The sequence below is a fragment of the Aquarana catesbeiana genome, linkage group LG09 (assembly GCF_042186555.1).
Source record: "Aquarana catesbeiana isolate 2022-GZ linkage group LG09, ASM4218655v1, whole genome shotgun sequence".
Lineage (NCBI taxonomy): Eukaryota > Metazoa > Chordata > Amphibia > Anura > Ranidae > Aquarana > Aquarana catesbeiana.
In genome coordinates, this window is record NC_133332.1 from 45,597,299 (window position 1) to 45,620,413 (window position 23,115).

The 23,115-nt window shown below is 46.1% G+C and overlaps 1 protein-coding gene across 2 annotated transcripts in view; it reads right to left on the bottom strand.

Annotated features, from left to right (window-relative positions):
• The window catches only part of ATF6B (activating transcription factor 6 beta), a 77,245-nt gene that overhangs the window by 31,475 nt on the left and 22,655 nt on the right, over window positions 1-23,115 (bottom strand). Inside the window, exons 6-9 of one of the 2 annotated variants that reach the window (XM_073598412.1) lie at window positions 22,161-22,293; window positions 18,929-19,096; window positions 4,909-5,042; window positions 2,866-3,051 (exon numbers count right to left, since the gene is read on the bottom strand). In XM_073598412.1, the coding sequence (XP_073454513.1) occupies window positions 2,866-3,051; window positions 4,909-5,042; window positions 18,929-19,096; window positions 22,161-22,293 (621 nt within the window). Of the gene's footprint in view, window positions 1-2,865; window positions 3,052-4,908; window positions 5,046-18,928; window positions 19,097-22,160; window positions 22,294-23,115 lie in introns of both variants that reach the window. The other variant, XM_073598411.1, reaches the window with a different exon arrangement.

Sequence of the window (23,115 nt, forward strand, 5' to 3'; positions counted from 1 at the left end):
TTCCTGTAACTTCTTGGGCTGACTTGCATGAACGGCACGTTTTGAGATCTCCCCAGAGTGGTTCAATGATATTGAGGTCAGGAGACTGAGATGGCCACTCCAGAACCTTCACTATATTCTGCTGTAGCCAATGACAGGTCGACTTGGCCTTGTGTTTTGGATCATTGTCATGTTGGAATGTCCAAGTACATCCCATGCGCAGCTTCCTGGCTGATGAATGGAAATGTTCCTCCAGTATTTTTTGATAAGATACTGCATTCATCTTGTCAACAGTTTTGACCAAATTCCCTGTGCCTTTGTAGCTCACACATCCCCAAAATATCAGAGATCCACCTCAGTACCTTTCATCATAGGCCTTGTGACTCCTCTCCAAATGTAGTGTTTATGGTTTGGGCCAAAAAGCTAAATTTTGGTCTCATCACTCCAAATGAATTTGTGCCAGAAGGTTTGAGGCTCGTCTCTGTGCTGTATGGCATATTGTAAAGGGGATACTCTGTGGCATTTGCACAGTAATGACTTTCTTCTGGAGACTCGACCATGCAGCCCATCTTTCTTCAAGTGCCTCCTTATTGTGCATCTTAAAACAGCTACACCACATGTTTTCAAAGAGTCCTGTATTTCACCTGAAGTTATTTGTGGGCTTTTCTTTGTATCCCGAACAATTTTCCTGGCAGTTGTGGCTGAAATATTAGTTGGTCTACCCGACCGTGGTTTGGTTTCAACAGAACCCCTCATTTTCCACTTCTTGATTAGAGTTTGAACACTGCTGATTGGCATTCTCAATTCCTTGGATATCTTTTTATATCCCTTTCTGTTTTATACAGTTCAACTACCTTTTCCCACAGATCCTTTTTCTATTATTTTGCTTTCCCCATGACTCAGAATCCAGAAACGTCAGTTCAGCACTGGATGAAACATGCAAGGGTCTGTCAGGAGTCCAGAAATTCATTGACCTTTTATACACACACTAATTACAAGCAAACAGATCACAGGTGAGGATGGTTACCTTTAATAGCCATTCAAACCCCTTTGTGTCAACTTGTGTGCATGTTATGAGGCCAAAATCACCAGCGTATGTAAACTTTTGATCAGAGTCATTTGGGTAATTTCTGTTGCCATTATGATTTAAAAAGTGTAAACACAGTTGATTGATAATAAATGGCTGCAGCCAAACACTAACCACGAGCGAAAGAAATGTTTTTGTGTTATCATTCATATTCTCTGAAAAATGTCCAAGAAACCATAAATTCTTCCAGGGTATGTAAACTTATGAGCAGAACTGTATAATGGTAAGTGAAATAACTACTTGTCATATCTGCACACTAGATTGGCAGCTTCTTAAAATGTAATGTGATGAGCTGCAATGTTAAAGTGAAATAAAAAAAAATAATAATAATGAAAAAGTCAATACAGGCGGTCCCCTACTTACAAACATCCGACTTACAAATGACTCCTACTTACAAACGGAGAGAGACAACAGGAAGTGAGATGAAATCTACCCCTAGGAAGGGAAATTCTTTCCTGTAAGAGTTAATATGGAAAAGGTGTTTCCTCCCCTGATGCTTTATCACCAATCCTTGTTTCCCTAATAACCCAAAATTTTCAAAATCCAATTGTCATTGGGACAGAAAGTGACGTGAAATCTTCTTAACAGGTGCACAGACAGCAAAACAAATGTTACAGGGGTGATAACCCTTCTCTATGCTATCCAAAAAGCTTAAAAATAGATTTTATGGCTGGAGCTACACTTAAAAAATGTACCTGTTCCGACTTACAAACAGATTCAACTTAAGAACAAACCTACAGTCCCTGTCTTGTTTGTAACCTGGGGACCGCCTGTACAGGCACTGTGGAGCAATGCATCTTCAGGAGATGCAGTGAAGTCATTCAAGTTGGGATGCAGCACTTTGCCTGCCCTCAGAGCTCTGGCTATAGATTAGAAAGGTGGTAGGCTGCTAAAAAACTGCAGGGAGGGGGAGCCAAGTGATTGCTGGAAGGGGGGTAGGGAAAGTGAATAGAAGACAAAGCTGCTGAATCTCTGGCCGTGGAGGGAGCAGAGCTACTGAATCCATGCTGGAAGGAGGGAGCAGAGCTGTTGGCTCACTACTGTACTTGGAGACGGGAGCAGAGCTGCTGAATAACCGCTCAGAAGGGGAAGTGCGGGTGATAAATCACTGCCCAGAAAGGGGAGGATGAGCTGCTGAGTGACTGTTGGCAGTGGGGAGCTGAGCTGATCAAAAACTGCCTAACCCGCCTCCACCTAACAACTGAACTTTCAATTCTTCCATCAGCTCATCCCTCACAATTATTACCTTTTTCTACCACTTGTCCCACCCTATTAGATTGTAAGCTCTTATGAGCAGGGCCTTCTTAACCCTAATGTATTTTAGTGTATTGTAACTGTACTGTCTCTTTATTTATATCAGTGGTTCTCAACTCCAGTCCTCGGGACCCACCAACAGGCCAGATTTTAAGTATTACCTTGGGGAGTTGCAGACTAGAATACTGCAATCACTGAGCAGCAAGTGATATCACCTGTGATGTATTTCAGCTATCTTGCAAACCTGGCCTGTTGGGGGGCCCTGAGGACTGGAGTTGAGAACCACTGATTTATATTGTAAAGTGTTTTGCAAACTGTTGGCACTATAATAATCCTGTATAATAACTGCTACTTTTTTTAAGTTTATGGGAGAACCCTTTTGAACTTATTATCTCATTGTAAAAGACTAAAAGACTCTGTAGTAATGACTAGAGGCCTGAACCATGTGACCTAAGCTGCCTTGGCAGGGAGAGAAGGATCAATTTTGAGTCATGATAATAATAAAGTGATTTGGTAACGCTGGCAAAAATAATTTGTCGGAATACCTCTCTCATTAGATGCTGCACTGTCTCCCGTAGTTCTCTGTTCTCCCTGCGAGCGTTCTCCAGCTGTCTCTCCGTCTCCTGCAGTCTGGCCTCCAGCCCCTGAACATATTCCTTCTTCTTCCTCCGAGACTGGCACGCTGACTCTCTGTTCTTGATCATGCGCTGTTGTCTCTTTAGGAACTTAGGCTGGAGTGAATAACGGAATTACACTTATATTACTGTCAAATCTCGCCATATACCCTGCAATATCAGTGGCCCATACACAATAGAGCAGTCATGAGATGGTTACAAATTACCATTCCCTAGGTACATGACCAAAGCCTCAAGTCATTTGTTCCAAGAGAGAGGCTGCTAAGAACAGATCTTATAGGGAGTGACAGAAAGTGAAGGGAAACCCCAAATTTTAGTACTTTTAATGGGGACATCTGTTCTGATGACAAACCCCAATTTGGAGAGGTTTACACCAGTTCTTTTAGTTTTACCCCTGGACAGGAAGTGATGCAAAATATCTACAATGAGACACAGACAGCAATAAGTGTACCCAACAGGGGTTCTAACTATGATTGCACCGATAGAAGAGAGGAAAGATCCCTGGTGCCGCACATCCACAGAGTCCTATGGTGGTATGAGAGGGAGAGACAACCTCAGCCTAGGCTCCCGCCAGGCCACGCCTACAATGCGTTTCGCTCTGCCCCCAGAGCTTAGTCATGACTAAGCTCCGGGGGGCGGAGCGAAACACATTGGAGACCTGGCCTGGCAGGAGCCTAGGAATGAGGTTGTCTCTCTCTCTCATACCACCGTAGGACCTCGTGGCTGTGCGGCACCAGGGATCTTTCCTCTCTTCCATCGGTGCAACCTTAGCTAGATCTTTCCCTAGTTAGGGATCTTTCATCTCTTCCTTCCAGTCACTACAGGAGCTGGGACGAGCTCCATCCCTTGCCGGCACTCCTGCAGCAGATGCGGCATCACCCACATTAAACCCCACAGTGATCGAGGCTGAGCGGCACTATAGTAAACTATGGGTAATGTTGTTATTGTTGCACTGATACTGGTGTCGATACTAAGCATGTGCATGAGTATCAGTAATTGCTCTGGTTCATAAGGAGTGAACAGGTGTGAATGCCACAGTGGTTAAGGAGCGTGGTCGCCGTGTCCTTAACAATCGATCACTCATTCAGCTGTCAGTGGGGTTCCCCCGTTGACAACTGAAGTGTAAACAAAACAGTTTCCGGCAGGTATCGATAATTGATATCAGTGAGTAGAAAAAAAAAAAAAAAAAAAGTATCGGTACTCATATTCGCTGTAAAAAAAAAAAAAAGAAAAAAAAAAAAGGTATCGGTGCATCCCTGGTTCTAACCATTCTCTACTCAATACCAAACTAAATATACTTTGTGCTTTAGATATACCTTAAAGCTGAACGCCGGGCAAATTTAGTTTTTTTTACCATGCAGTGGGGCTGTGTCCGCACTGTATGGGTTAACTGCTCATTCTGGTCTAGGGGTTCAGAAAGCCGAGATATACTCACCTAATCCTCCCAGCACAAGACCGGTCCCCCCCCCCCCCCCCCATCATTATCAGAAACAGTCCACCACTGGACTTGGGGGAGTGCTATTTTCTGGAGGATCGAGTGCATATAGGCTCTGTGTTCACCCCTAAACAAAATGAGCAGTTAAACCAGTGCAAAGGGGAAAAAAATATGCCCGGAGTTGGGCTTTAAAATATATATAAACCCGAACAATGAATCTCTCTTATTTTCTTGTCCTGTTATTTTCACCTGGTGATCCTGCAAATAAACTTAGTGTTCCTTCATGTCTACACTGATTTATCCACATGTCTTTTTCTCTTCATCTCAATTACAAAGCGGGTGGAGGGAGGAACAGTTTACAAAAGATAACATAGTTTCCAGTTCAGCTCAGGACACTATTTCTGGGAAGATCACCACATGATGCCAGGCAGCAAAGATGTGGCTTTGGAAAAAAAAAAAAAAAAATATCCGGCACAGTGTGAAATTTACATTCATCATCTCCTCTCTCTAATACTTACGTCCACCTCGGTGGGGCTGCTTTTGCCGGTGCTCGGGGCAGGCACAATGGTCTTGGCTTCAGACTTAATAGGTGATGTTGTAGTCGCTCCATTTTGTACTGTCAGGAGCTGAGGCACCAACACAGGCGGAGAGGCTGCTGAGGGAACCAAAGACAAAATGTCAGCCATTCGCCAACTGAAATATTGAGTGGGGGAGCATGTGACTCATTCCCTTCCTCCCAGGATGCAATGCTGCCTTCATGAGTAGCCAATTAAGAGGCCTGCGTGCTCGAGTAGTTATTAGCCCTGTGTAAGCTCCAACCAGATTAAAGGTCAATGAACAAAGGTAAGCATAAGCAGCACAATTACATTAACAGCGCTTTGAATGGGTACAGGTTAATAATAGCGCGGTCATACGCCGACAGACTTTAAAAAGTGTAACCCTATAGCATGTGTATCCACTTGTTCCCTAAACCTAACTAGCCTTAAAAATGGCCCCTCCCCCCTCCTAACACCTATGCTAACTAACCTGTATACAAAAGATTTTATACTTACCTATTTTCTGCCCGTTCCAGTTCATTCAGAATATCCCGTGTCATCCAGCAGCGGCTGTAGGGGAGAGGAGAGCGCACTCGACAATGGCTGGTAAAGCCTGAAGCAACAACGTTACCCATAGACTCCCATGGCCCATCCATTGTCGGTACTCCTTTCCCCTTCAGACCACTCCAATCTATTGACATTATCCCGTTTCAGCCAGCAGTGGCTGTAGGGAAGGAGAGTGCACTCGACAATGGCTGGTAAAGCTTGGAGCAGTGACATTACCCATAGACTCCCATGGCCCATACATAGTCAGTGATCCTTCCTCTCCACTGCATCCCTCTCAAGTCTATTCACAATATCCCGTGTCAGCCAGTGGCAGCTGTAGGGGAGAGTAGAGAGCGCTCAACACCAACTGGTAAACCTGGAGCTGTGACGTTACCCATAGGCTCCCATGACCCATCCATTGTCAGCGCTCCCTCCTCTCCCCTGCAGACTGCTCCAGTCTATTGACAGTATCCCATGTGTCAGCCAGCAGCATCTGTATGGGAGAAGGGAGAACACTCAAAAATGGCTGGTAAAGCCTGGAACGGCGACGTTACCCATAGACTCCCATGACCCATCCATTGTCGGCGCTCCCTCCTCTTCTCTGCAGCTGCACTGGCTGACACAGGAGTGCCAGATAATGTGATCAGACTGGAGCAGGCTGAAAATAGGCAAGTATACACATCTTTTTTTAGACAGGTTAGTTAGCATAGATGTTAGGAGGGAGGAGGGGAGAGTTTTAAGACTAATTTGTTTCAAGCTGGAATTCTACTTTAAGAATTCATAAGGAACTGATGGCACTACAGATCCAGAAGATGCATAACCTTCATGTCTTTTCCACATCCCCACTGTGTTGACAATGAACAGGTCAGAGAGTGGCCCACCCAAAGGACGTGATGAATGTCTATTAAACAACACACTAACTCGTGATCGATTGCTGAAGGAATGTTGAGCACAGAGTGGCCAAACAATTCTAATCAGCTATTAAATTAATAGGCAATGTAATAAACAGGAACATCTGTGTGTAAACAGCAGATCCCAAGCCAAGCCAGACTATTCCCTCAGCTTGCAAACATGGCAAGCGATTACAGAGCGTCCGCCTGCGGAGCTCACAATCCTTTGTTGGAATGAAGAGGCTGCACAGGGCGAGACGTTTGCAAAAAATGACACAAAGCTGAAGCTATTTATAGCTAATGGACAAGAAAAATTATTCAGTAGAGAACACGGTGCACCGACGGGGGGATCGGGACATGTTTTTTCCATAGCGGCCACAGAACTTGGGGATAGACAGAAACAAAACAAAAGCAGTCAATGGTCAGGATAATATCAAAGCCGCAACGATAAAGTACACAAGATTCCTAGTAAAGGATGGATGCCCTCCATGGCAAGTGTACCAAATAGATAAAAAGTAGTTCTGGACAGCCGCACTCCGAATATGCCTTTTATTCAAAAACTACAAACAAAAATACATGCCACAGCAGAACAAAAGAGCTAACGCGTTTCACACTATATGTAGTGCTTAATCACAGCTATGATTAAGCACTACATATGGTGTGAAACGCGTTAGCTCTTTTGTTCTGCCGTGGCAGGTATTTTTGTTTGTAGTTTTTGAATAAAAGGCATATTCTGAGTGCGGCTGTCCAGAACTACTTTTTATCTATTTGTTATATGCATTGCCTGCACCTGTGGCTTCTTAACTGGTGAAGAGATTTACCTTTGGTCGATCCTCCTGAAGCAGAGGTACCTCCCTTCTCTTTCCTGATGGCAAGTGTACCCCATTCCTTATTTACCTAACGACCAAAAAAAAAAACGTGTGGGACTCAAGATACCAAGATCATAGATTGTGGTCTCATCACTGATATACTCACCTAAGTGCATTATCCAGGTCCCTCACCGTTGCTGGGTTGGGGGCCACTAATCCAAAGCTGCGATGGCACCCCAAGACCGCCATCCCCGAGATGAAATCATCCTGCTCTCTATCCAGAGAGGACCCTGTCCAAGTCATGCAGGCAGCGATGTGGACACCCAACAAAGGACCCTTCCAGGAAGTAAACAGAAGAGAAGGCTTGGACCAGGAGAAGAGATTAAGTGTGGATATGATCAACATGTATAAAAACATAAGTGGTCCATATACTGAACTTGGTGTAGAGTTATTCATTTTAAGGTCATCACAAAGGACAAGGGGGCAATCTTTACATCTAGAGGAAAAGAGATGTAACCTCCAAACCTGGAAAGGCTTATTCACAGTAAGAGCTGTGAAAATGTGGAATAGACTCCCTGGTTCTGGCCAGCTCAGTAGATTGCTTTAAAAAAAGGTCTGTACAGCTGTGGCCAAAAATTTTGAGAATGACATAAATATTAATTTTCACAAAGTCTGCTGCTTCAGCAATTTTGGATCTATTTGTCAGATGTTACTATGGTATACTGAAGTATAATTACAAGCATTTTGTAAGTGCCAAAGGCTTTCATTGACAGTTACATTAAGTTTATGCAATGAGTCAATATTTGAAGTGTTGACCCTTCTTTTTCAAAACCTCTGCAATTCTCCCTGGCATGCTGTCAATCAACTTCTGGGCCACATCCTGACTGATGGCAGCTCATTCTTGCATAATCAATGCTTGGAGTTTGTTAGAATTTGTGGAGGGGGGGGGGGGGTTGTTCATCCACCTTTTGTGGATTGACCACAAGTTCTAAATGGGATTAAGGCCTGGGGAGTTTCCTGGCCAAGGACCCAAAATTTCAATGTTTTGTTCCCCAAGCCACTTAGTTTATCACTTTTGCCTTAGGACAAGGTGCTCCATCATGCTGGAAAAGGCATTGTTCATCACCAAACTGTTCTTGGATAGTTGGGAGAAGTTTCTCTCCGAGGATGTTTTTGTCCCATTCTTTATTCATGGCTGTGTTCTTAGGCAAAATTGTGAGTGAGCCCCACTCCCTCGGCTGAGAAGCGACCCCACACATGAATGGTCTCAGAATGCTTTACTGTTGTCATGACATCAGACTGATGGTAGCTCTCACCTTTTCTTCTCCGGACAAGGTTTTTTCCAGATGCCCCATACAATCAGAAAGGAAATTCATCAAAGAAAATGACTTTACCCCAGTCCTCAACAGTCCAATCCCTGTACCTTTCGTAGAATATCAGTCTGTCCCTGATGTTTTTCCTGGTGAGAAGTGGCTTCTTTGCTGCCCTTCTTGACACCAGGCCATCCTCCAAAAGTCTTCTTCTCACTGTGTGTGTAGATGTACTCACACCTGCCTGCTGCCATTCCTGAACAAGCTCTGCACTGGTGGTGCCCCGATTCTGCAGCTGAATCAACTGTAGGAGACGGTCCTAGTGATTGCTGGACTTTCTTGGGGACCTGAAGCCTTCTTCAAAAATGCAGTGGAAATGTTTATGGGATTAAAGGGTTAGTAAACCCTTGTTTTTTTTGTTTTATTTTTTAAATAACAAACATGTCATACTTACCTCCACTGTGCAGTTGGTTTTGCACAGAGTGGCCCCAATCCTCCTTTTCTGGGGTCCCTCAGTGACGCTGGTGGCTCCTCCTCTTAAATTTCCCAACGGAGAAGCACTCTCCTTCAGGACACCCGTGTGGGTGCGCTCCCGAGTACTGCTGCTGCATCTATTGACACAGACAGCAGGACTCGGCCCCGCCCCCCGCATCACTGGATTTGATTGAAAGCAGTGGGAGCCAATGCATGCGCTGCTATCAATCTATCCAATCAGGACACCGGCTGGAGCTGGTGTGCTCGTTCCCGTCACGGGAATTACGGGGCTCAGGTAAGTAAAAGGGGGGCTGCTGCATGACATGAAGTTTTTTAATGCATACAATTGAAATTCATCTGCGCACTCTTCATACCATTCTGGAGTATATGCAAATTGCCATCATAAAAACTGAGGCAGCAGACTATTCTTTTCTAAATGCACATAATATACCTGGATAATATTTTTTATAGGTAAAGTTGATACAGGGAATATCCAATTGACTCTTGGGGGATCAGGAAGGAATTCTTTCCCCCCACTGGAGCAAATTGGATCAGGATGGTGAGATGCAATCTCTGGGAGTTTTCCAATCAGGCTTCAGGAGGTATGTAAATGGCCTACACCTATCAAAAGTGACTCCTTCCGCCTACATTGCTACTGTGTTGGGGGATGCATGCGTTCAACATTCCCTAAAGTGTTGAAGGTTGAAGATTTGTTGAAAAAACAAAATCAGACCTGGCTACAAAATTCAACTTCAGTTCAGGGATGTCCGCTGAAGTACCTCTTTTTCACCGCAAAATGCCCCCAGTCTTCTGTACTGAATGACACCCAGCATCAGAGGAAAGGCAAGAGTACAGGGCATCGTGTGTATTGATTGAATAAAGTGTATTGATGCAGAGAGTAGCACTCATATCATCATATGAGCGCCATTCCCTGCATGATCCTGGACCACCTATCGCCAGGACAAGAATAAAGAAGACACAGCATGCCAGATGATTGGCCAGGAGACATTAGAAAAAGGTAAGCACAGACATGGAGTTTAAAATGGTTCTAAAGGCAGAAGGTTTTTTTATCTTAATGCATTCTATACATTAAGATAAAAAACCTTCTGTATGCAGCAGCCCCCTAATACTTACCTGACCCCCATCTCAATCCAGTGAGGTTGCACGAGAGAGACTAGGCTGTCCTGGACTCCTGCTGATTTTCTGAGACAAAGCATCGGGCATCATTAGCACTAGCTGCTGTCAAAGTCAGTATGCCAATGAGGAGAGAGAGGGTTCAGAGCCGCGACTCTGTGTCTAAATGGACACACAGAGCAACAGCTCGGGTGCCCCCATAGCAAGCTGCTTGCTGTGGTGGCACTAGGCAGAAGGGAGGGGCCAGGATGCCGGCGTGGGGCCCGAGAAGAGGAGGATCTGGGCTGCTCTGTGCAAATCCACTGCACAGAACAGGTAATTATGACATTTTTTGGAGGGGTTAAAAATAAACAAGACTTTAACATCACTTTAACTTCAAGTTTACTATCTGGACCAACTCTTTAAGGGGCAACTGTGGCTGTCGTAATTCACAATTATAGCATATCACTGCACATTTATTACTAAATTTTTGTCTCTTTTAAAGTGCAACTAGACTCCCAATCATTAACTATTTTCCATCCTTATGCTGCTAGCAAAAGTAAAAAGATAGCAAGGTTATTATATTTCCTTGTTTTGGGCGACAGGCGTCCCGCGATTCTGTTTGGGCGATTTTACCACGATTGTCACCCGACATACCAAGATGTGAACAGAGCCTAAGTGACACTTTTAGGCCTCTTTCACACTAACGATCCGTATGTCCGTTTTTGGATGAAAAACGGACATACATAATTCTCTATGGAGCGTCGGATGTCAGCGGTGACATGTCCGCTGACATCCGACCCGCTCCGATCCGAAAAGTGTAACGGAGGAAAAACCTACTTTTCCATCCGTTTTCGGATCGGATGACGACGGACACTACGGTCCGTGATCATACGATCCCCCCATAGGGGAGAGCGGCGCTCTGACAGGTCCGTCGCTGCACAGTGTGCAGCGATGCACCTGTCATCTTCCTGCTCAGCGGGGATCGGCGGAGTGATCCCCGCTGAGCAAGCGGATATTCACGGGGCGGATCATCACTGATCCGCCCCGTGAGAAAGAGCCCTTGGGGACCAGCACGTGGGGGCAGTCTCTAAGCAGTTAATAGTTAACATTTTGACTTCAAGTTTGACTTCATTTGGACTTCAAGCTAACACAGGTTCACTTCAGGCAGCCAAACAGATAGGTGGAAAAGTAAATGGAAGGTAATGAGATGCCATTAAAATGAACCTGTTGCTTTGCCCTGCTTGGAGAAGCTCAGGTTTGCTTTAAGAACAATGATTAAGATGAGCAGCAGATATCCCCATGGGCAGCCAGGAGCCGCCTATCAGTGAAGTAAGCGTCTTGGTAGCAACACATAATAATGTCCTGCCAACAATGAAATCATTGTATGGAGAGCACATTCATACATAGGGGCTTGTTTGTTAGTAGCTGGAATGTCCGGCAGGGGAGCAGAGGCCTTGCCTGATTCACACAGCTTTCTAATACATCTTTGCAGGACGCACAGGCTACCCAGGAGCAGCACAGGGACTGCAGACAGCAGCAATAAACAAGTCAGTGATTACTGGGAAGCACCCAGGACTCCTGGCCAGCCTACACCCTTCCTGTTCTAGCAATAAACGGCCAGGAAATCCAACACACAAGATACTTTTACTTGCTAAATAATATATTATATTATATACACACACAGTGCATCCGAAAAGTATTCACAGTGCTTCACGTTTCCATGTTACAGCCTTAGATTCAATTCATTATTTCCCCTCAAAATTCTACAAACAATACCCCATAATGATAATGTGAAAGAAGTTGGTTTGAAATCTTTGCAAGTTTATTAAAGATAAAAAAATAAAATCCCATGTACATAAGTATTCACAGCCTTTGCTCAATACTTTGTTGAAGCACCTTTGACACCAATTACAGCCTCAAGTCTTTTTGAGTATGATGCTACAAGCTTGGCACACCTATTTTTGGGCAGTTTCTCCCATTCTTCTTTACAGGACCTCTCAAGCTCCATCAGGTTGGATGGGGAGCGTCGGTGCACAGCCATTTTCAGATCTCTCCAGAGATGATCAATCAGGTTCAAGTCTGGGTTCTGGCTGGGCCACTCAAGGACATTCACAGAGCCATTTCATAGCTACTCCTTTGTTATCTTTGGCTGTGTGCTTAGGGTATTTGTCCTGTTGAAAGATGAACTTTCACCCCAGTCTGAGGTCCAGAGTGCTCTGGAGCATGTTTTCATCGAGGATGTATCTGTACATTGCTGCATTCATCTTTCCCCCAATCCTGACTAGTCTCCCAGTTCCTGCCACTGAAAAACATCCCCACAGCTTGGCGCTGCCACTACCATGCTTCACTGTAGAGATGGTATTGGCCAGGTGATGAGCGTTGCCTGGTTTCCTCCAGACATGACGCTTGCCATTCAAGCCAAAGAGTTTAATATTTTTTTCTTCAGACCAGAGAATTTTGTTTCTCATGGTCTGAGAGTCCTTCAGGTGCCTTTTGGCAAACTCCAGGCGGGCTGTCATGTGCCTTTTACTGAGGAGTGGCTTCTGTCTGGCCACTCCACCATACAGGCCTGATTGGTGGAGTGCTGCAGAGTTGGTTGTTCTTCTAGAAAGTTCTCCTCTCCTCCACAGAGAAACACTGGAGCATTGTCAGAGTGACCACTGGGTTCTTGGTCACCTCCCTGACTATGGCCCTTTTCCCTCAATCACTCTGTTTGGCCGGGCAGCCCACTCTAGGAAGAGTCCTGGTGGTTCTAAATGTCTTCCTTTTACGGATGATGGAGGCCACTCTGCTCATTGGGACCTTCAATGCTGCAGAGATGTTCAATCGAGTTCAAGTCTGGGCTCTGGCTGGGCCACTCAAGGACATTCACAGAGCTGTCTCGTAGCCAATCCTTTGTTATCTTGGCGGTGTGCTTAGGGTCCTTGTCCTGTTGAAAGATGAACTTTAATCCCAGTCTGAGGTCCAAAGCACTCTGGAGCATGTTTTTATCGAGGATGTCGCTGTACATTGCTGCATTCATCTTTCCCCCGATCCTGACTAGTCTCCCAGTTCCTGCCACTGAAAAACATCCCAACAGCATGGCGCTGTCACCACCATGCTTCACTGTAGGGATGGTATTGGCTAGGTGATGAGCATCGCCTGGTTTCTTCCAGACATGATGCTTGCCATTCAATCTTTGTTTCATCAGACCTGAGAATTTTGTTTCTCATGTCCTTCAGGTGCCTTTTGGCAAACTCCAGACGGCCTGTCATGTGCCTTTTACTAAGGAGTGGCTTCCGTCTGGCCACTCCACCATACAGGCCTGATTGGTGGAGTGCTGCAGAGTTGGTTGTTCTTCTGGAAAGTTCTCCGCTCTCCACAGAGAAACGGTGGAGCTTTGTCAGAGTGACCATTGGGTTCTTGGTCACCTCCCTGACTAAGGCCCTTTTCCTACCCAATCCCTCTGCTTGGCCGGGCGGCCAACTCTAAGAAGAGTCCTGGTGGTTCCAAATATCTTCCTTTTACAGATGATGGAGGTCACTGTGCTCATTGGGACCTTCAATGCTGCAGAAATTTCTCTGTACCCTTCCCCAGATCTGTGCCTTGATACAATCCTGTCTACAGACAATTCCTTGGACTTCATGGCTTGGTTTACACTCTGACATGCACTGATAACTGTGGGACCTTATATAGACAGGTGTGTGCCTTTCCAAATCATGTCCAATCAACTGAATTTACCACAGGTGGACGCCTATCAAGTTGCAGAAACATCACAAGGATGATCAGTGGAAACAAGATGCACCTGAGCTCAATTTTGAGTGTCATGGCAAAGGCTGTGAATACTTATGTACATGCGATTTTTTCCTTTTTTATTTTTAATAAATTTGCAAAGATTTCAAACAAATTTCTTTCACATTGTCATTATAGGGTATTGGTTTGTAGAATTTGGAGGAAAATAATTCATTTAATCCATTATGGAATAAGGCTGTAACATAACAAAACGTGGAAACAGTGATATATATGTATATATATATATATATATATATTAATTATATATATATATATATATATATATATATATATATATATATATATATATATATATATATATATATATATATATATATATATATATATATATATATATATATATATATATATATATATATATATATATATAATCATACACACACATACTGTATACTGCAATCATTTTAGCTGCCTTTTGCAGATTCATATATCCTCCTGATTTGAAGATATACTACAAGAAGTGGAATTGCAGTTGCTGATGTTTTTCAAAAGGAGTATCAAAAGAAAAATCTAACATATAAAGGCCAACTGTGTCTAAGACTGGGTTCACACTGGTGCAACACGACAGCCGTCCTACTTTGGATCCGACTTTGCCCTGCGACATGAAGCCGGCATGTGTCCGATTTTCAAAGAACGGGGATCCGACTTGGATCCCCGCCAAGGCACTGTGTTTGGTATAAATCTTTAGGGGGAACTCCGCGCCAAATTTTAAATAAAAAACCGGCATGGGTTCCCCCTCCAAGGGCATACCAGGCCCTTGGGTCTGGTATGGACCTTGAGGGGAACCCCCTACGCCGATAAAAACGGCGTGGGGGTCCCCCCAATCCATACCAGACCCTTATCCGAGCACGCAGCCCGGCCGGACAGGAATGGGGGTGGGGACGAGCGAGCGCCCCCCCCCCCCTCCTGAACCGTACCAGGCCGCATGCCCTCAACATGGGGGGTTGGTGCTTTGGGGGAGGGGGCGCGCTGCGGCCCCCCACCCCAAAGCACCTTGTCCCCATGTTGATGAGGACAAGGGCCTCTTCCCGACAACCCTGGCCGTTGGTTGTCGGGGTCTGCGGGCGGAGGGCTTATCGGAATCCAGGAGCCCCCTTTAATAAGGGGGCCCCCAGATCCCGGCCCCCCACCCTATGTGAATGAGTATGGGGTACATGGTACCCCTACCCATTCACCTAGGGAAGTGTCAATAAAAAAAAAACCACAGTACACAGGTTTCAAAATTAATTTATTGGGCAGCTCCGGTATCTTCTTCCGACTTCTCCCGGTGTTCTGCCTCTTCTCCCGGGCCCCGCCGCTATCTTCTTCCAGCTCTATTGCCAGCGAGGGGCCCGGTCTGCTGCCGCTGTCTTGTCGCCGCTGTCTCGCCGCTTCTTCTCTTCATCTCTTCTTCCGATGTTGACACGACGCTCTCCCCGGCTGGAATGCTCTCTGTGCGCTCTGCTCTGACTTATATAGGCGGTGACCCCGCCCCCTTATGCCGTCACAGTCTCTGGGCATGCTGGGACTGTGACGTTTTAGGGGGCGTGGTAATCACCCGATGACCACGTCCCCTTATGCCGTCACAGTCCCAGCATGCCCAGAGACTGTGATGGCATAAGGGGGCGGGGTCACCGCCTATATAAGTCAGAGCAGAGCGCACAGAGAGCATTCCAGCCGGGGAGAGCGTCGTGTCAACATCGGAAGAAGAGATGAAGAGAAGAAGCGGCGAGACAGCGGCGACAAGACAGCGGCAGCAGACCGGGCCCCTCGCTGGCAATAGAGCTGGAAGAAGATAGCGGCGGGGCCCGGGAGAAGAGGCGGAACACCGGGAGAAGTCGGAAGAAGATACCGGAGCTGCCCAATAAATTAATTTTGAAACCTGTGTACTGTGGTTTTTTTTTTATTGACACTTCCCTAGGTGAATGGGTAGGGGTACCATGTACCCCATACTCATTCACATAGGGTGGGGGGCCGGGATCTGGGGGCCCCCTTATTAAAGGGGGCTCCTGGATTCCGATAAGCCCTCCGCCCGCAGACCCCGACAACCAACGGCCAGGGTTGTCGGGAAGAGGCCCTTGTCCTCATCAACATGGGGACAAGGTGCTTTGGGGTGGGGGGCCGCAGCGCGCCCCCTCCCCCAAAGCACCAACCCCCCATGTTGAGGGCATGCGGCCTGGTACGGTTCAGGAGGGGGGGGGGCGCTCGCTCGTCCCCACCCCCATTCCTGTCCGGCCGGGCTGCGTGCTCGGATAAGGGTCTGGTATGGATTGGGGGGGACCCCCACGCCGTTTTTATCGGCGTAGGGGGTTCCCCTCAAGGTCCATACCAGACCCAAGGGCCTGGTATGCCCTTGGAGGGGGAACCCATGCCGGTTTTTTATTTAAAATTTGGCGCGGAGTTCCCCCTCAAGAACATCTGAGCACAAGTCGCGTGCTGAAGTCGGATCATGCAAGACGGCAATCCGACTTTGATCCGACTTCAATGATAGTCAATAGGCTGAAGTAGGATCAAAGTCGGACCAAAGTAGTACAGGGAGCATTTCTAAAGTCGGAACGACTTGTGTCGGACCAGTTAGGACGGCTCCCATAGGGAAACATTAAATTTCACACGTCATGCGACATGAGCTCCCAATGTCGGAGCGTTTGTCGGACCAGTGTGAACCCAGCCTGAATCTGATCTCTGAAGCTCAACTGCAGTCTCACATCTTTTTCTCTTTACACTCCCTCACTACTCTATGTCATGGTTTTTAGATTTTGATAGCAAATTCTTTAACCACTTCAGCCCCGGAAGGTTTTACCCCCTTCCTGACCAGAGCACTTTTTACAATTTGGCACTGCGTCGTATTAACTGGTAATTGCGCGGTCATGCAATGCTGTAGTCAAACGAAACTTTTTTTCCCACAAATTGAGCTTTCTTTTGGTGCACCTCTGCATTTTTTAATTTTTTGCGTTATACACAAAAAAAAGAGCGACAATTTTGAAAAAAAAAAAAAAAACACAATATTTTTGACTTTATGCTATAATAAATATCCCCAAAAATATTTTTAAAAAACGAATTTCTTCATCAGTTTAGGTCAATATATATTCTTCTACATATTTTTAGTAAAAAAAAAAAAAAAAATGCAATAAGCGTATATTAATTGGTTTGCACAAAAGTTATTTCTAAGTTAAATTTTTTTTTTTTTTTACCAGTAATTGCGGTGATCTGCGCTTTTTAGCGGTATTGCGACGGACAGATCGGACACTTTTGACACATTTTTGGGACCATCGACATTTATACAGCACTCAGTGCTATAAAAATGCACTGATTACTGTGTAAATGACACTGGTAGGGAAGGGGTTAACACTAGGAGGCAATCAAGGGGTTAAATGTATGTTTCGCTGTTCCTACTTACTAGGAACAAACAAGATGTCTCCTCTCCTCTGACAGCACAGGGATTTGTGTTTACACACACAAATCCCAGTGCTGGCGCTCGTGCACATGATTACGCGTGGCCGGTAGAGATCGCGACCACGCACATTGGGTCCCCCCACCATGCAGCCCTCTGGCGGCTCTTTAAGGAAACCCCGTATATATACACGGGGTTTCGCACAGTGGTGCCATTGTGTCGCAGGGGTAACAGGGGGGCGGGGGGTAGGTCGCAAATCCCTCCCAATGCCATGTGAGTGCAGCCGGGAGGGGAGGTGCACGCACAGAGCCCCTTTCCGCCACCACACGGCAGAAAGGCGCCAAACTTTTTTCTTCTTTTGTTGTGGTTAACAAAAAAGCAGGCATGGCCAGCCACTGACTTGTACCCAATTTTTGGGCAATTTGAGGCATTTTGGCAGGGCACCCCTGAAGAACTCAGAAGGTACCCTGGTTGAAAATGCTGCAACAGACGTCATTCTCATCACCATAACCCAACGCAACTTTTTCAAAAACATATAGAGCAACAGCAACACCTGGTGGTTATTGTGAAAATGAGCCACAATACAGAAATTAAATAGCTAAAGTCCTGAACAAATAGTAGTCTATACCCAAGAAAAAAAAAGCAATCCATACAACATTCATGCTCTTAATGGCAAGATAGGTAAAGAACAACCAATTAAAAGGGCAACAACAAAGGCAAAACTCACAGGCTGTTCATTATAAAATGTAGAGGTGGCGGAAAATTACAGTAGAGTAAATGTGAAGATCTGGGATCTCAGTTCCCGACATCTCATCACAACATATGAGATACAGTTAGGTAGTATAACGCTCCACCATCTATGTGACCAACAACAAAAATTCCAGGTGCCGCTCAAGGCTCCACCAGGTCCTTTTGCATGACAAACCGCTAGGAGTGCTGACAAGGACAGAGCTTGTCTCAGCTCAAAACATCCAGGAGGAAAAGAAAGTCCTAAAAGTCCCACATAACAGTAAAATTTGTGAGGAGGCATAAGGAAGCGTCAGCCCGGGCTCCAACCAAGCCATGCCCCTCTAATGCGTTTCACTAATCCCCTGAAACCTAATCATGGAGAATTAAGGCTCCTCCATCTATTACTGAAAGTTTTGGGTGAAGTGACCCTCCAAAAATGACCATACATAACATCTTCCTATATAACCATAACACTGCCTCTGCGCTGGTCTTGTCCAGGTAATCAGCACCAACCGAGAGTTAATCATTCTCAGCATTGGTGCCAGTTGACACAATAATAACCTTCAACATTGGTGTTGGTGGGCACAATATTAACCCCCAATGTTAGTAGACACAATATTAACCCCAATGGCTGACATTAGTGTAAGTGGACTTGATATTAATCCCCCAACACTGCTGTTAGTGAATGCAATAATAACTCTCAGTATTGGGGACAGCTGACACAATAAAACCCCCGACACTGGTGTCAGTTTTTTCTAGTCAGATCACAATGCTGCTTACTGGGTTACCAAGGATGATTATTCTTTTTAGAAACTACAAGTTTTACCAGTTTGGCTGTGGGGTGTGGAAAATGAATACAAATCACTACACAATAGGCTATAAAATACCGTGTACTTAGGTGTGCCAGGAGTTTTGCTCTTCTAAATGAGGTGCAAGAAGCTGACATCCAAAAAGAGAAGAGCGTACCTGTGAGAGTTGGTTTTGCTGGAGGGGAGCTGGTCACCGGGTGCAGGATGATGGCGTGGGGTGCAGAGCTTGAGGCAGGGGCTGGTTTGGTCCCTGGAGCAGGTCTGGGTTGTAATGCTGGTTTCTTGGACAGGAAACTGTTGGATTTAGGGAGACATCCAGCCGTAGCTGAGAGTTGGAGAACAACGGAGTAACATAGTCAAAACAACCTTCATGTAAGCTGCACAAACATCTACCAGTCCATATATAATGCATCTCTTCCTCTTGGACACTACATAAAAGATGCTAAGATGTCTGTTAGTTTTAGTTAAAAGCAGTGGCGGCTGGTGCTCCAGCTGGGAGAGGGGGTGGCAAACAAACCACACGTCCCCCCTCCCCTCCCCTCCTCCCTGGGGAGCAAACAGACCCCCGGTGGGTGGCGATGCAGAGCAAAGAGATCGCTCCGCTCTCCCCTCCCCGTACATCCTCCCCGCCCCCGGTACCATTATGATCGCTTCTCCTCTCTGCCAATCAGGTCTCAGGACCTGTTTACCTATTGGCTGGGAGGAGAAGCAGGAGGACAATAGCGAATATTAATTCGCTATTGTCACACAACTGGGTGGGCTCAGGGAGCAGTGCTCTGTGCCCCAAGCCCACCCTTTTTTGAGCCCTCAGGCTCTAATCATGTGCTGGGAAAAAAAAAAAAAACCCATTGGAATCCATGCATGTAGATTAGGAGCCGGGCGCATGGATTAGGGGGACGGCACCCCTGCACCCCTAATGGAGCGGACGCCACTGGTTAAAAGTGAGGAAAGGTTACCAGTTCTAGCAGGATTTTATTTTTGCCTGTGACGGAGGTTTTAATTATTGCCTACCCTATCCAAAATAAATAAAAGAAATATGGCTTTACTGCAGATATTTATTAGTGTGATCCTGATTTTTTAAAAGTGCAGACTTACTGTCTCATAAGGACTGTCTAGAGATGTTAAAGTAGAACTATAGGCAAAAGATTTCTTCCATTTTGGATAGAGTAAGGACGGGTTATAACCCCTGTAAGGTTTATTTTTTCCTTCTTTGTCCCATTGCAGAGATTTACCTTCACTTCCTGTCCCATTGCCAAACAGGAAGTGAGAGAAAACACCTGCAAATAAAAAGGTGGTTGTAAAGGCAGAAGGTTTTCATCTTAAAGAGGTTGTTAAGCCATTTTATAAAGTACACACAATCCCCTCTGTTATAAAGCCTCCTATGATGCAGTGTATGTTTTTTGTAAAAAAGATGCCTATTTCTACCTGAATTCACAGCGCCGATCGGCAGTCACGTGACTCCTCAAGGCTCCCTCTCCCAATCTGACAGCTAGAGCGGGAGGGGCAGACATTCCCCCGCTGATGTCAGTCTGGAGGAGGCGAGGAGAGGAGTAGAGAGCCAAGACGTCAACCAGAGAGGAGGGGAGCCTTGAGAAGTCACATGGCCGCCGATCAGCGCTGTGAATTCAGGTAGAAATAGGCACCTTTTTTTACAAAGAACATACACTGCAGCATAGTAGGCTTGCTAACAGAGGGGATTGTGTCGTTTATAAAGGTATTTCAGCAGCAGGGGGGGTGGGGGGGGGGGATGGTAAGAACTGACAGGCAGGGAGAGGATGGAGGAGACAGAGAGCAGGGCTGCGGCTGATGGAAGCACGTAACCCGACCACGGTGTCGGGGCTCAGCAGCCATGATAAACTGTGGTGAGTTAACAGAGGGGAGGGTATAGCCAGGCAAGATCAGCCAGGTATTTCAGGTGTTACAGGGGGCCAAATTACATAGCACAAGCACTGTGCTGTATAACATGTTTTAAAGGAGCAGGATCCATTTTTTTTCTTTAGGGTAACAAACGCTTTAATTCCTTCTGTGTCCAGCAGCCCCTTTCAGCCCCCTTAACACTTACCTGAGGTCCATCTAGATCCAGCGATGCTGAACGAGAGACTCGGCTGTCCAGGACTCCCCTCCTCATTGGCTGAGACAGCAGCGTGGCGGCACCATTAGCTCCTGCTGCTATCAAAGTCAGTGAGCCAATGAGGAGAGAAAGGTGGGAGGGGAACCGCTTTGTGGCTCCGTGCCTGAATGGATACAGTAAGCTGTGGCTCGGCTCGGGTGCCTCCATAGCAAGCTGTTTGCTGTGGGGGCACTCAACAGGAGGGAGGGGCCAGGAGAACCTAAGAGGGACTCAAGAAGAGGAGGATCACTGGAAAATCACTGCACACAGCAAGTAAGTATAACATGTTTGTTATTTTTACCGAAAAAAATACGGGGGAATCACTTTAAGGAAATTTCTTGGGGACCCACAGGCCACCAGAACTAGTGTCCCCATTGGAAGATTTCCCCTCTATTACTTTTCTCGCATAATCCAAAATGTGGGATTTTCTTTTACTTTCAATGATAATGGTAAACAGGACAGATAGAGAGGGTGACTCTCCCTAATGGGGGCACAGACTGCTATAAAAACTGACAGGAGGTCTAATTCCTCTCCACTCTATCCAAAACTAAAAAAAAAAAAAAAAGTTTTGCCTTTAGTTATACTTTAGTTGTGGCTAAGCAGTACCCTGAAAAATCTACCCATTGTTTTGACTTTATCCTGCAAAATAGCAGTGCATTTCCCATGCCAAGGCACTCCTGATCTGTTGTATATCTGCAGTGTGAGATCCAAGGCACTGCCGCCTCTGATTGCTAGTCTCAGGAGATTTGGAGTGAGATTCGGTGAGGTCACTACTGTGCTGCTCACTGTTCTCCTTCCTAAAGAGGAAGCCGTGCTTGACAGCCTACATTGCAAGGATCTCCTCCCTGCTTCACCATTATGTTGATCTGTGCCTCCTTCACCTCTCCTGCTGCTTCTTGATCATAAACCTCTCCAGGAATCAAATCAGCATTCATCAGGAGGCAGCTCTGATATGAAAAAAACAAAGCCCCATCACTGACCACCTACATACAGAGACACACTGCAGAATTAGGCAATGGGCAAAAGATCACCTGTAGGGTGACCACAGGCAATGCTGGTAAGTTCTATGCTTGCCATTTTTGTTCACAGCTGCCACACAGTGCAGGTACTCTTTAAGTTCAGGTAAACTTCTGACCAGCAGACCAAGCCTATGCAGTTTGAAAGTTGCACTATTGCAGTATTCCATTGCATGGAATCTCATTGCTGGAACAAAATAGGCTTAAATCGGTGCACATTCTCATTCCCAGTAGTACAACAACATAAACACACAGACCCTTACCTGTGGTTGGGGACACGGGGAGGAGAGTTATTTGCAATGTGCCGCAGGGGGTGGCAGGTGCCTCCAGGGTTGGACATGGGGGTGATGGTGGCAGCTCTACTTTTACAGAGGTCCCGACCCCTCCTAACGTTGGCTGTGTAACAGAAAAAAGCAACAGCATTAACAATGAGTAAGCTTCCAATATCAGGAAAGCAGAAGATAAGAGACCGCAGGAAACTAGACAGATATGAATGCAGATGTTGTATAAAATATATGACGAGTTCTTCCACGTTTTCTATGCCCTTGCCTTAAACTCCCATGTAATTTATTGACAAATGTTTCAAATTAAAGAGGTTCTAAAGCCCTAACCCTTTTGTCGCCGGCGCCTCTCGGGTCCTTAAAGGGTTTTCAGATTCCGGCGGGGTCTATGATCATGTGACTGCCATGACTAGCTGTCACACGATCATGAACTTTCCATTAGCTGCTGGTAACCATGCCAGGTGCGGGCAGGGGCACGCTCTCGGCGCAGCTGTGTTGGCAATGTAGTACGCAACTATGTGGCCACTCGACACCAAGGCTCACACACCGAGAGGCCGCATATTTGCAAGCCGTCGGTGCCAAGAGGTTAAGATTTTTTACCTTATTGTAGTCTCCGCAATAAAGTGGTTGTAAATGCATGAAGGTAAAAAAAAACCTTCTCTGTGCAGCTCCCCCCAATACTTACCTTATCCCGACCTTCCTCCAGCTCTGTGCACAAGAGTCGCGGCTCTCCGGGGATACTCCCGCCTACTTGGCTGAGACAGCAGTGGGAGTCACTGGTCAGTGTGCCAATGAGGAGAGAGAGGGGCAGGGCCGAGCCACGGCTCCATGTCCTAATTAAGGATGAGCTCCGGCGTGTTTGCACAGCCCACATGCAGAGCCCGTCAGGAAGTCGGCACTACACATCGCTAATCACAGGTAGCGAGACATTTCCCGA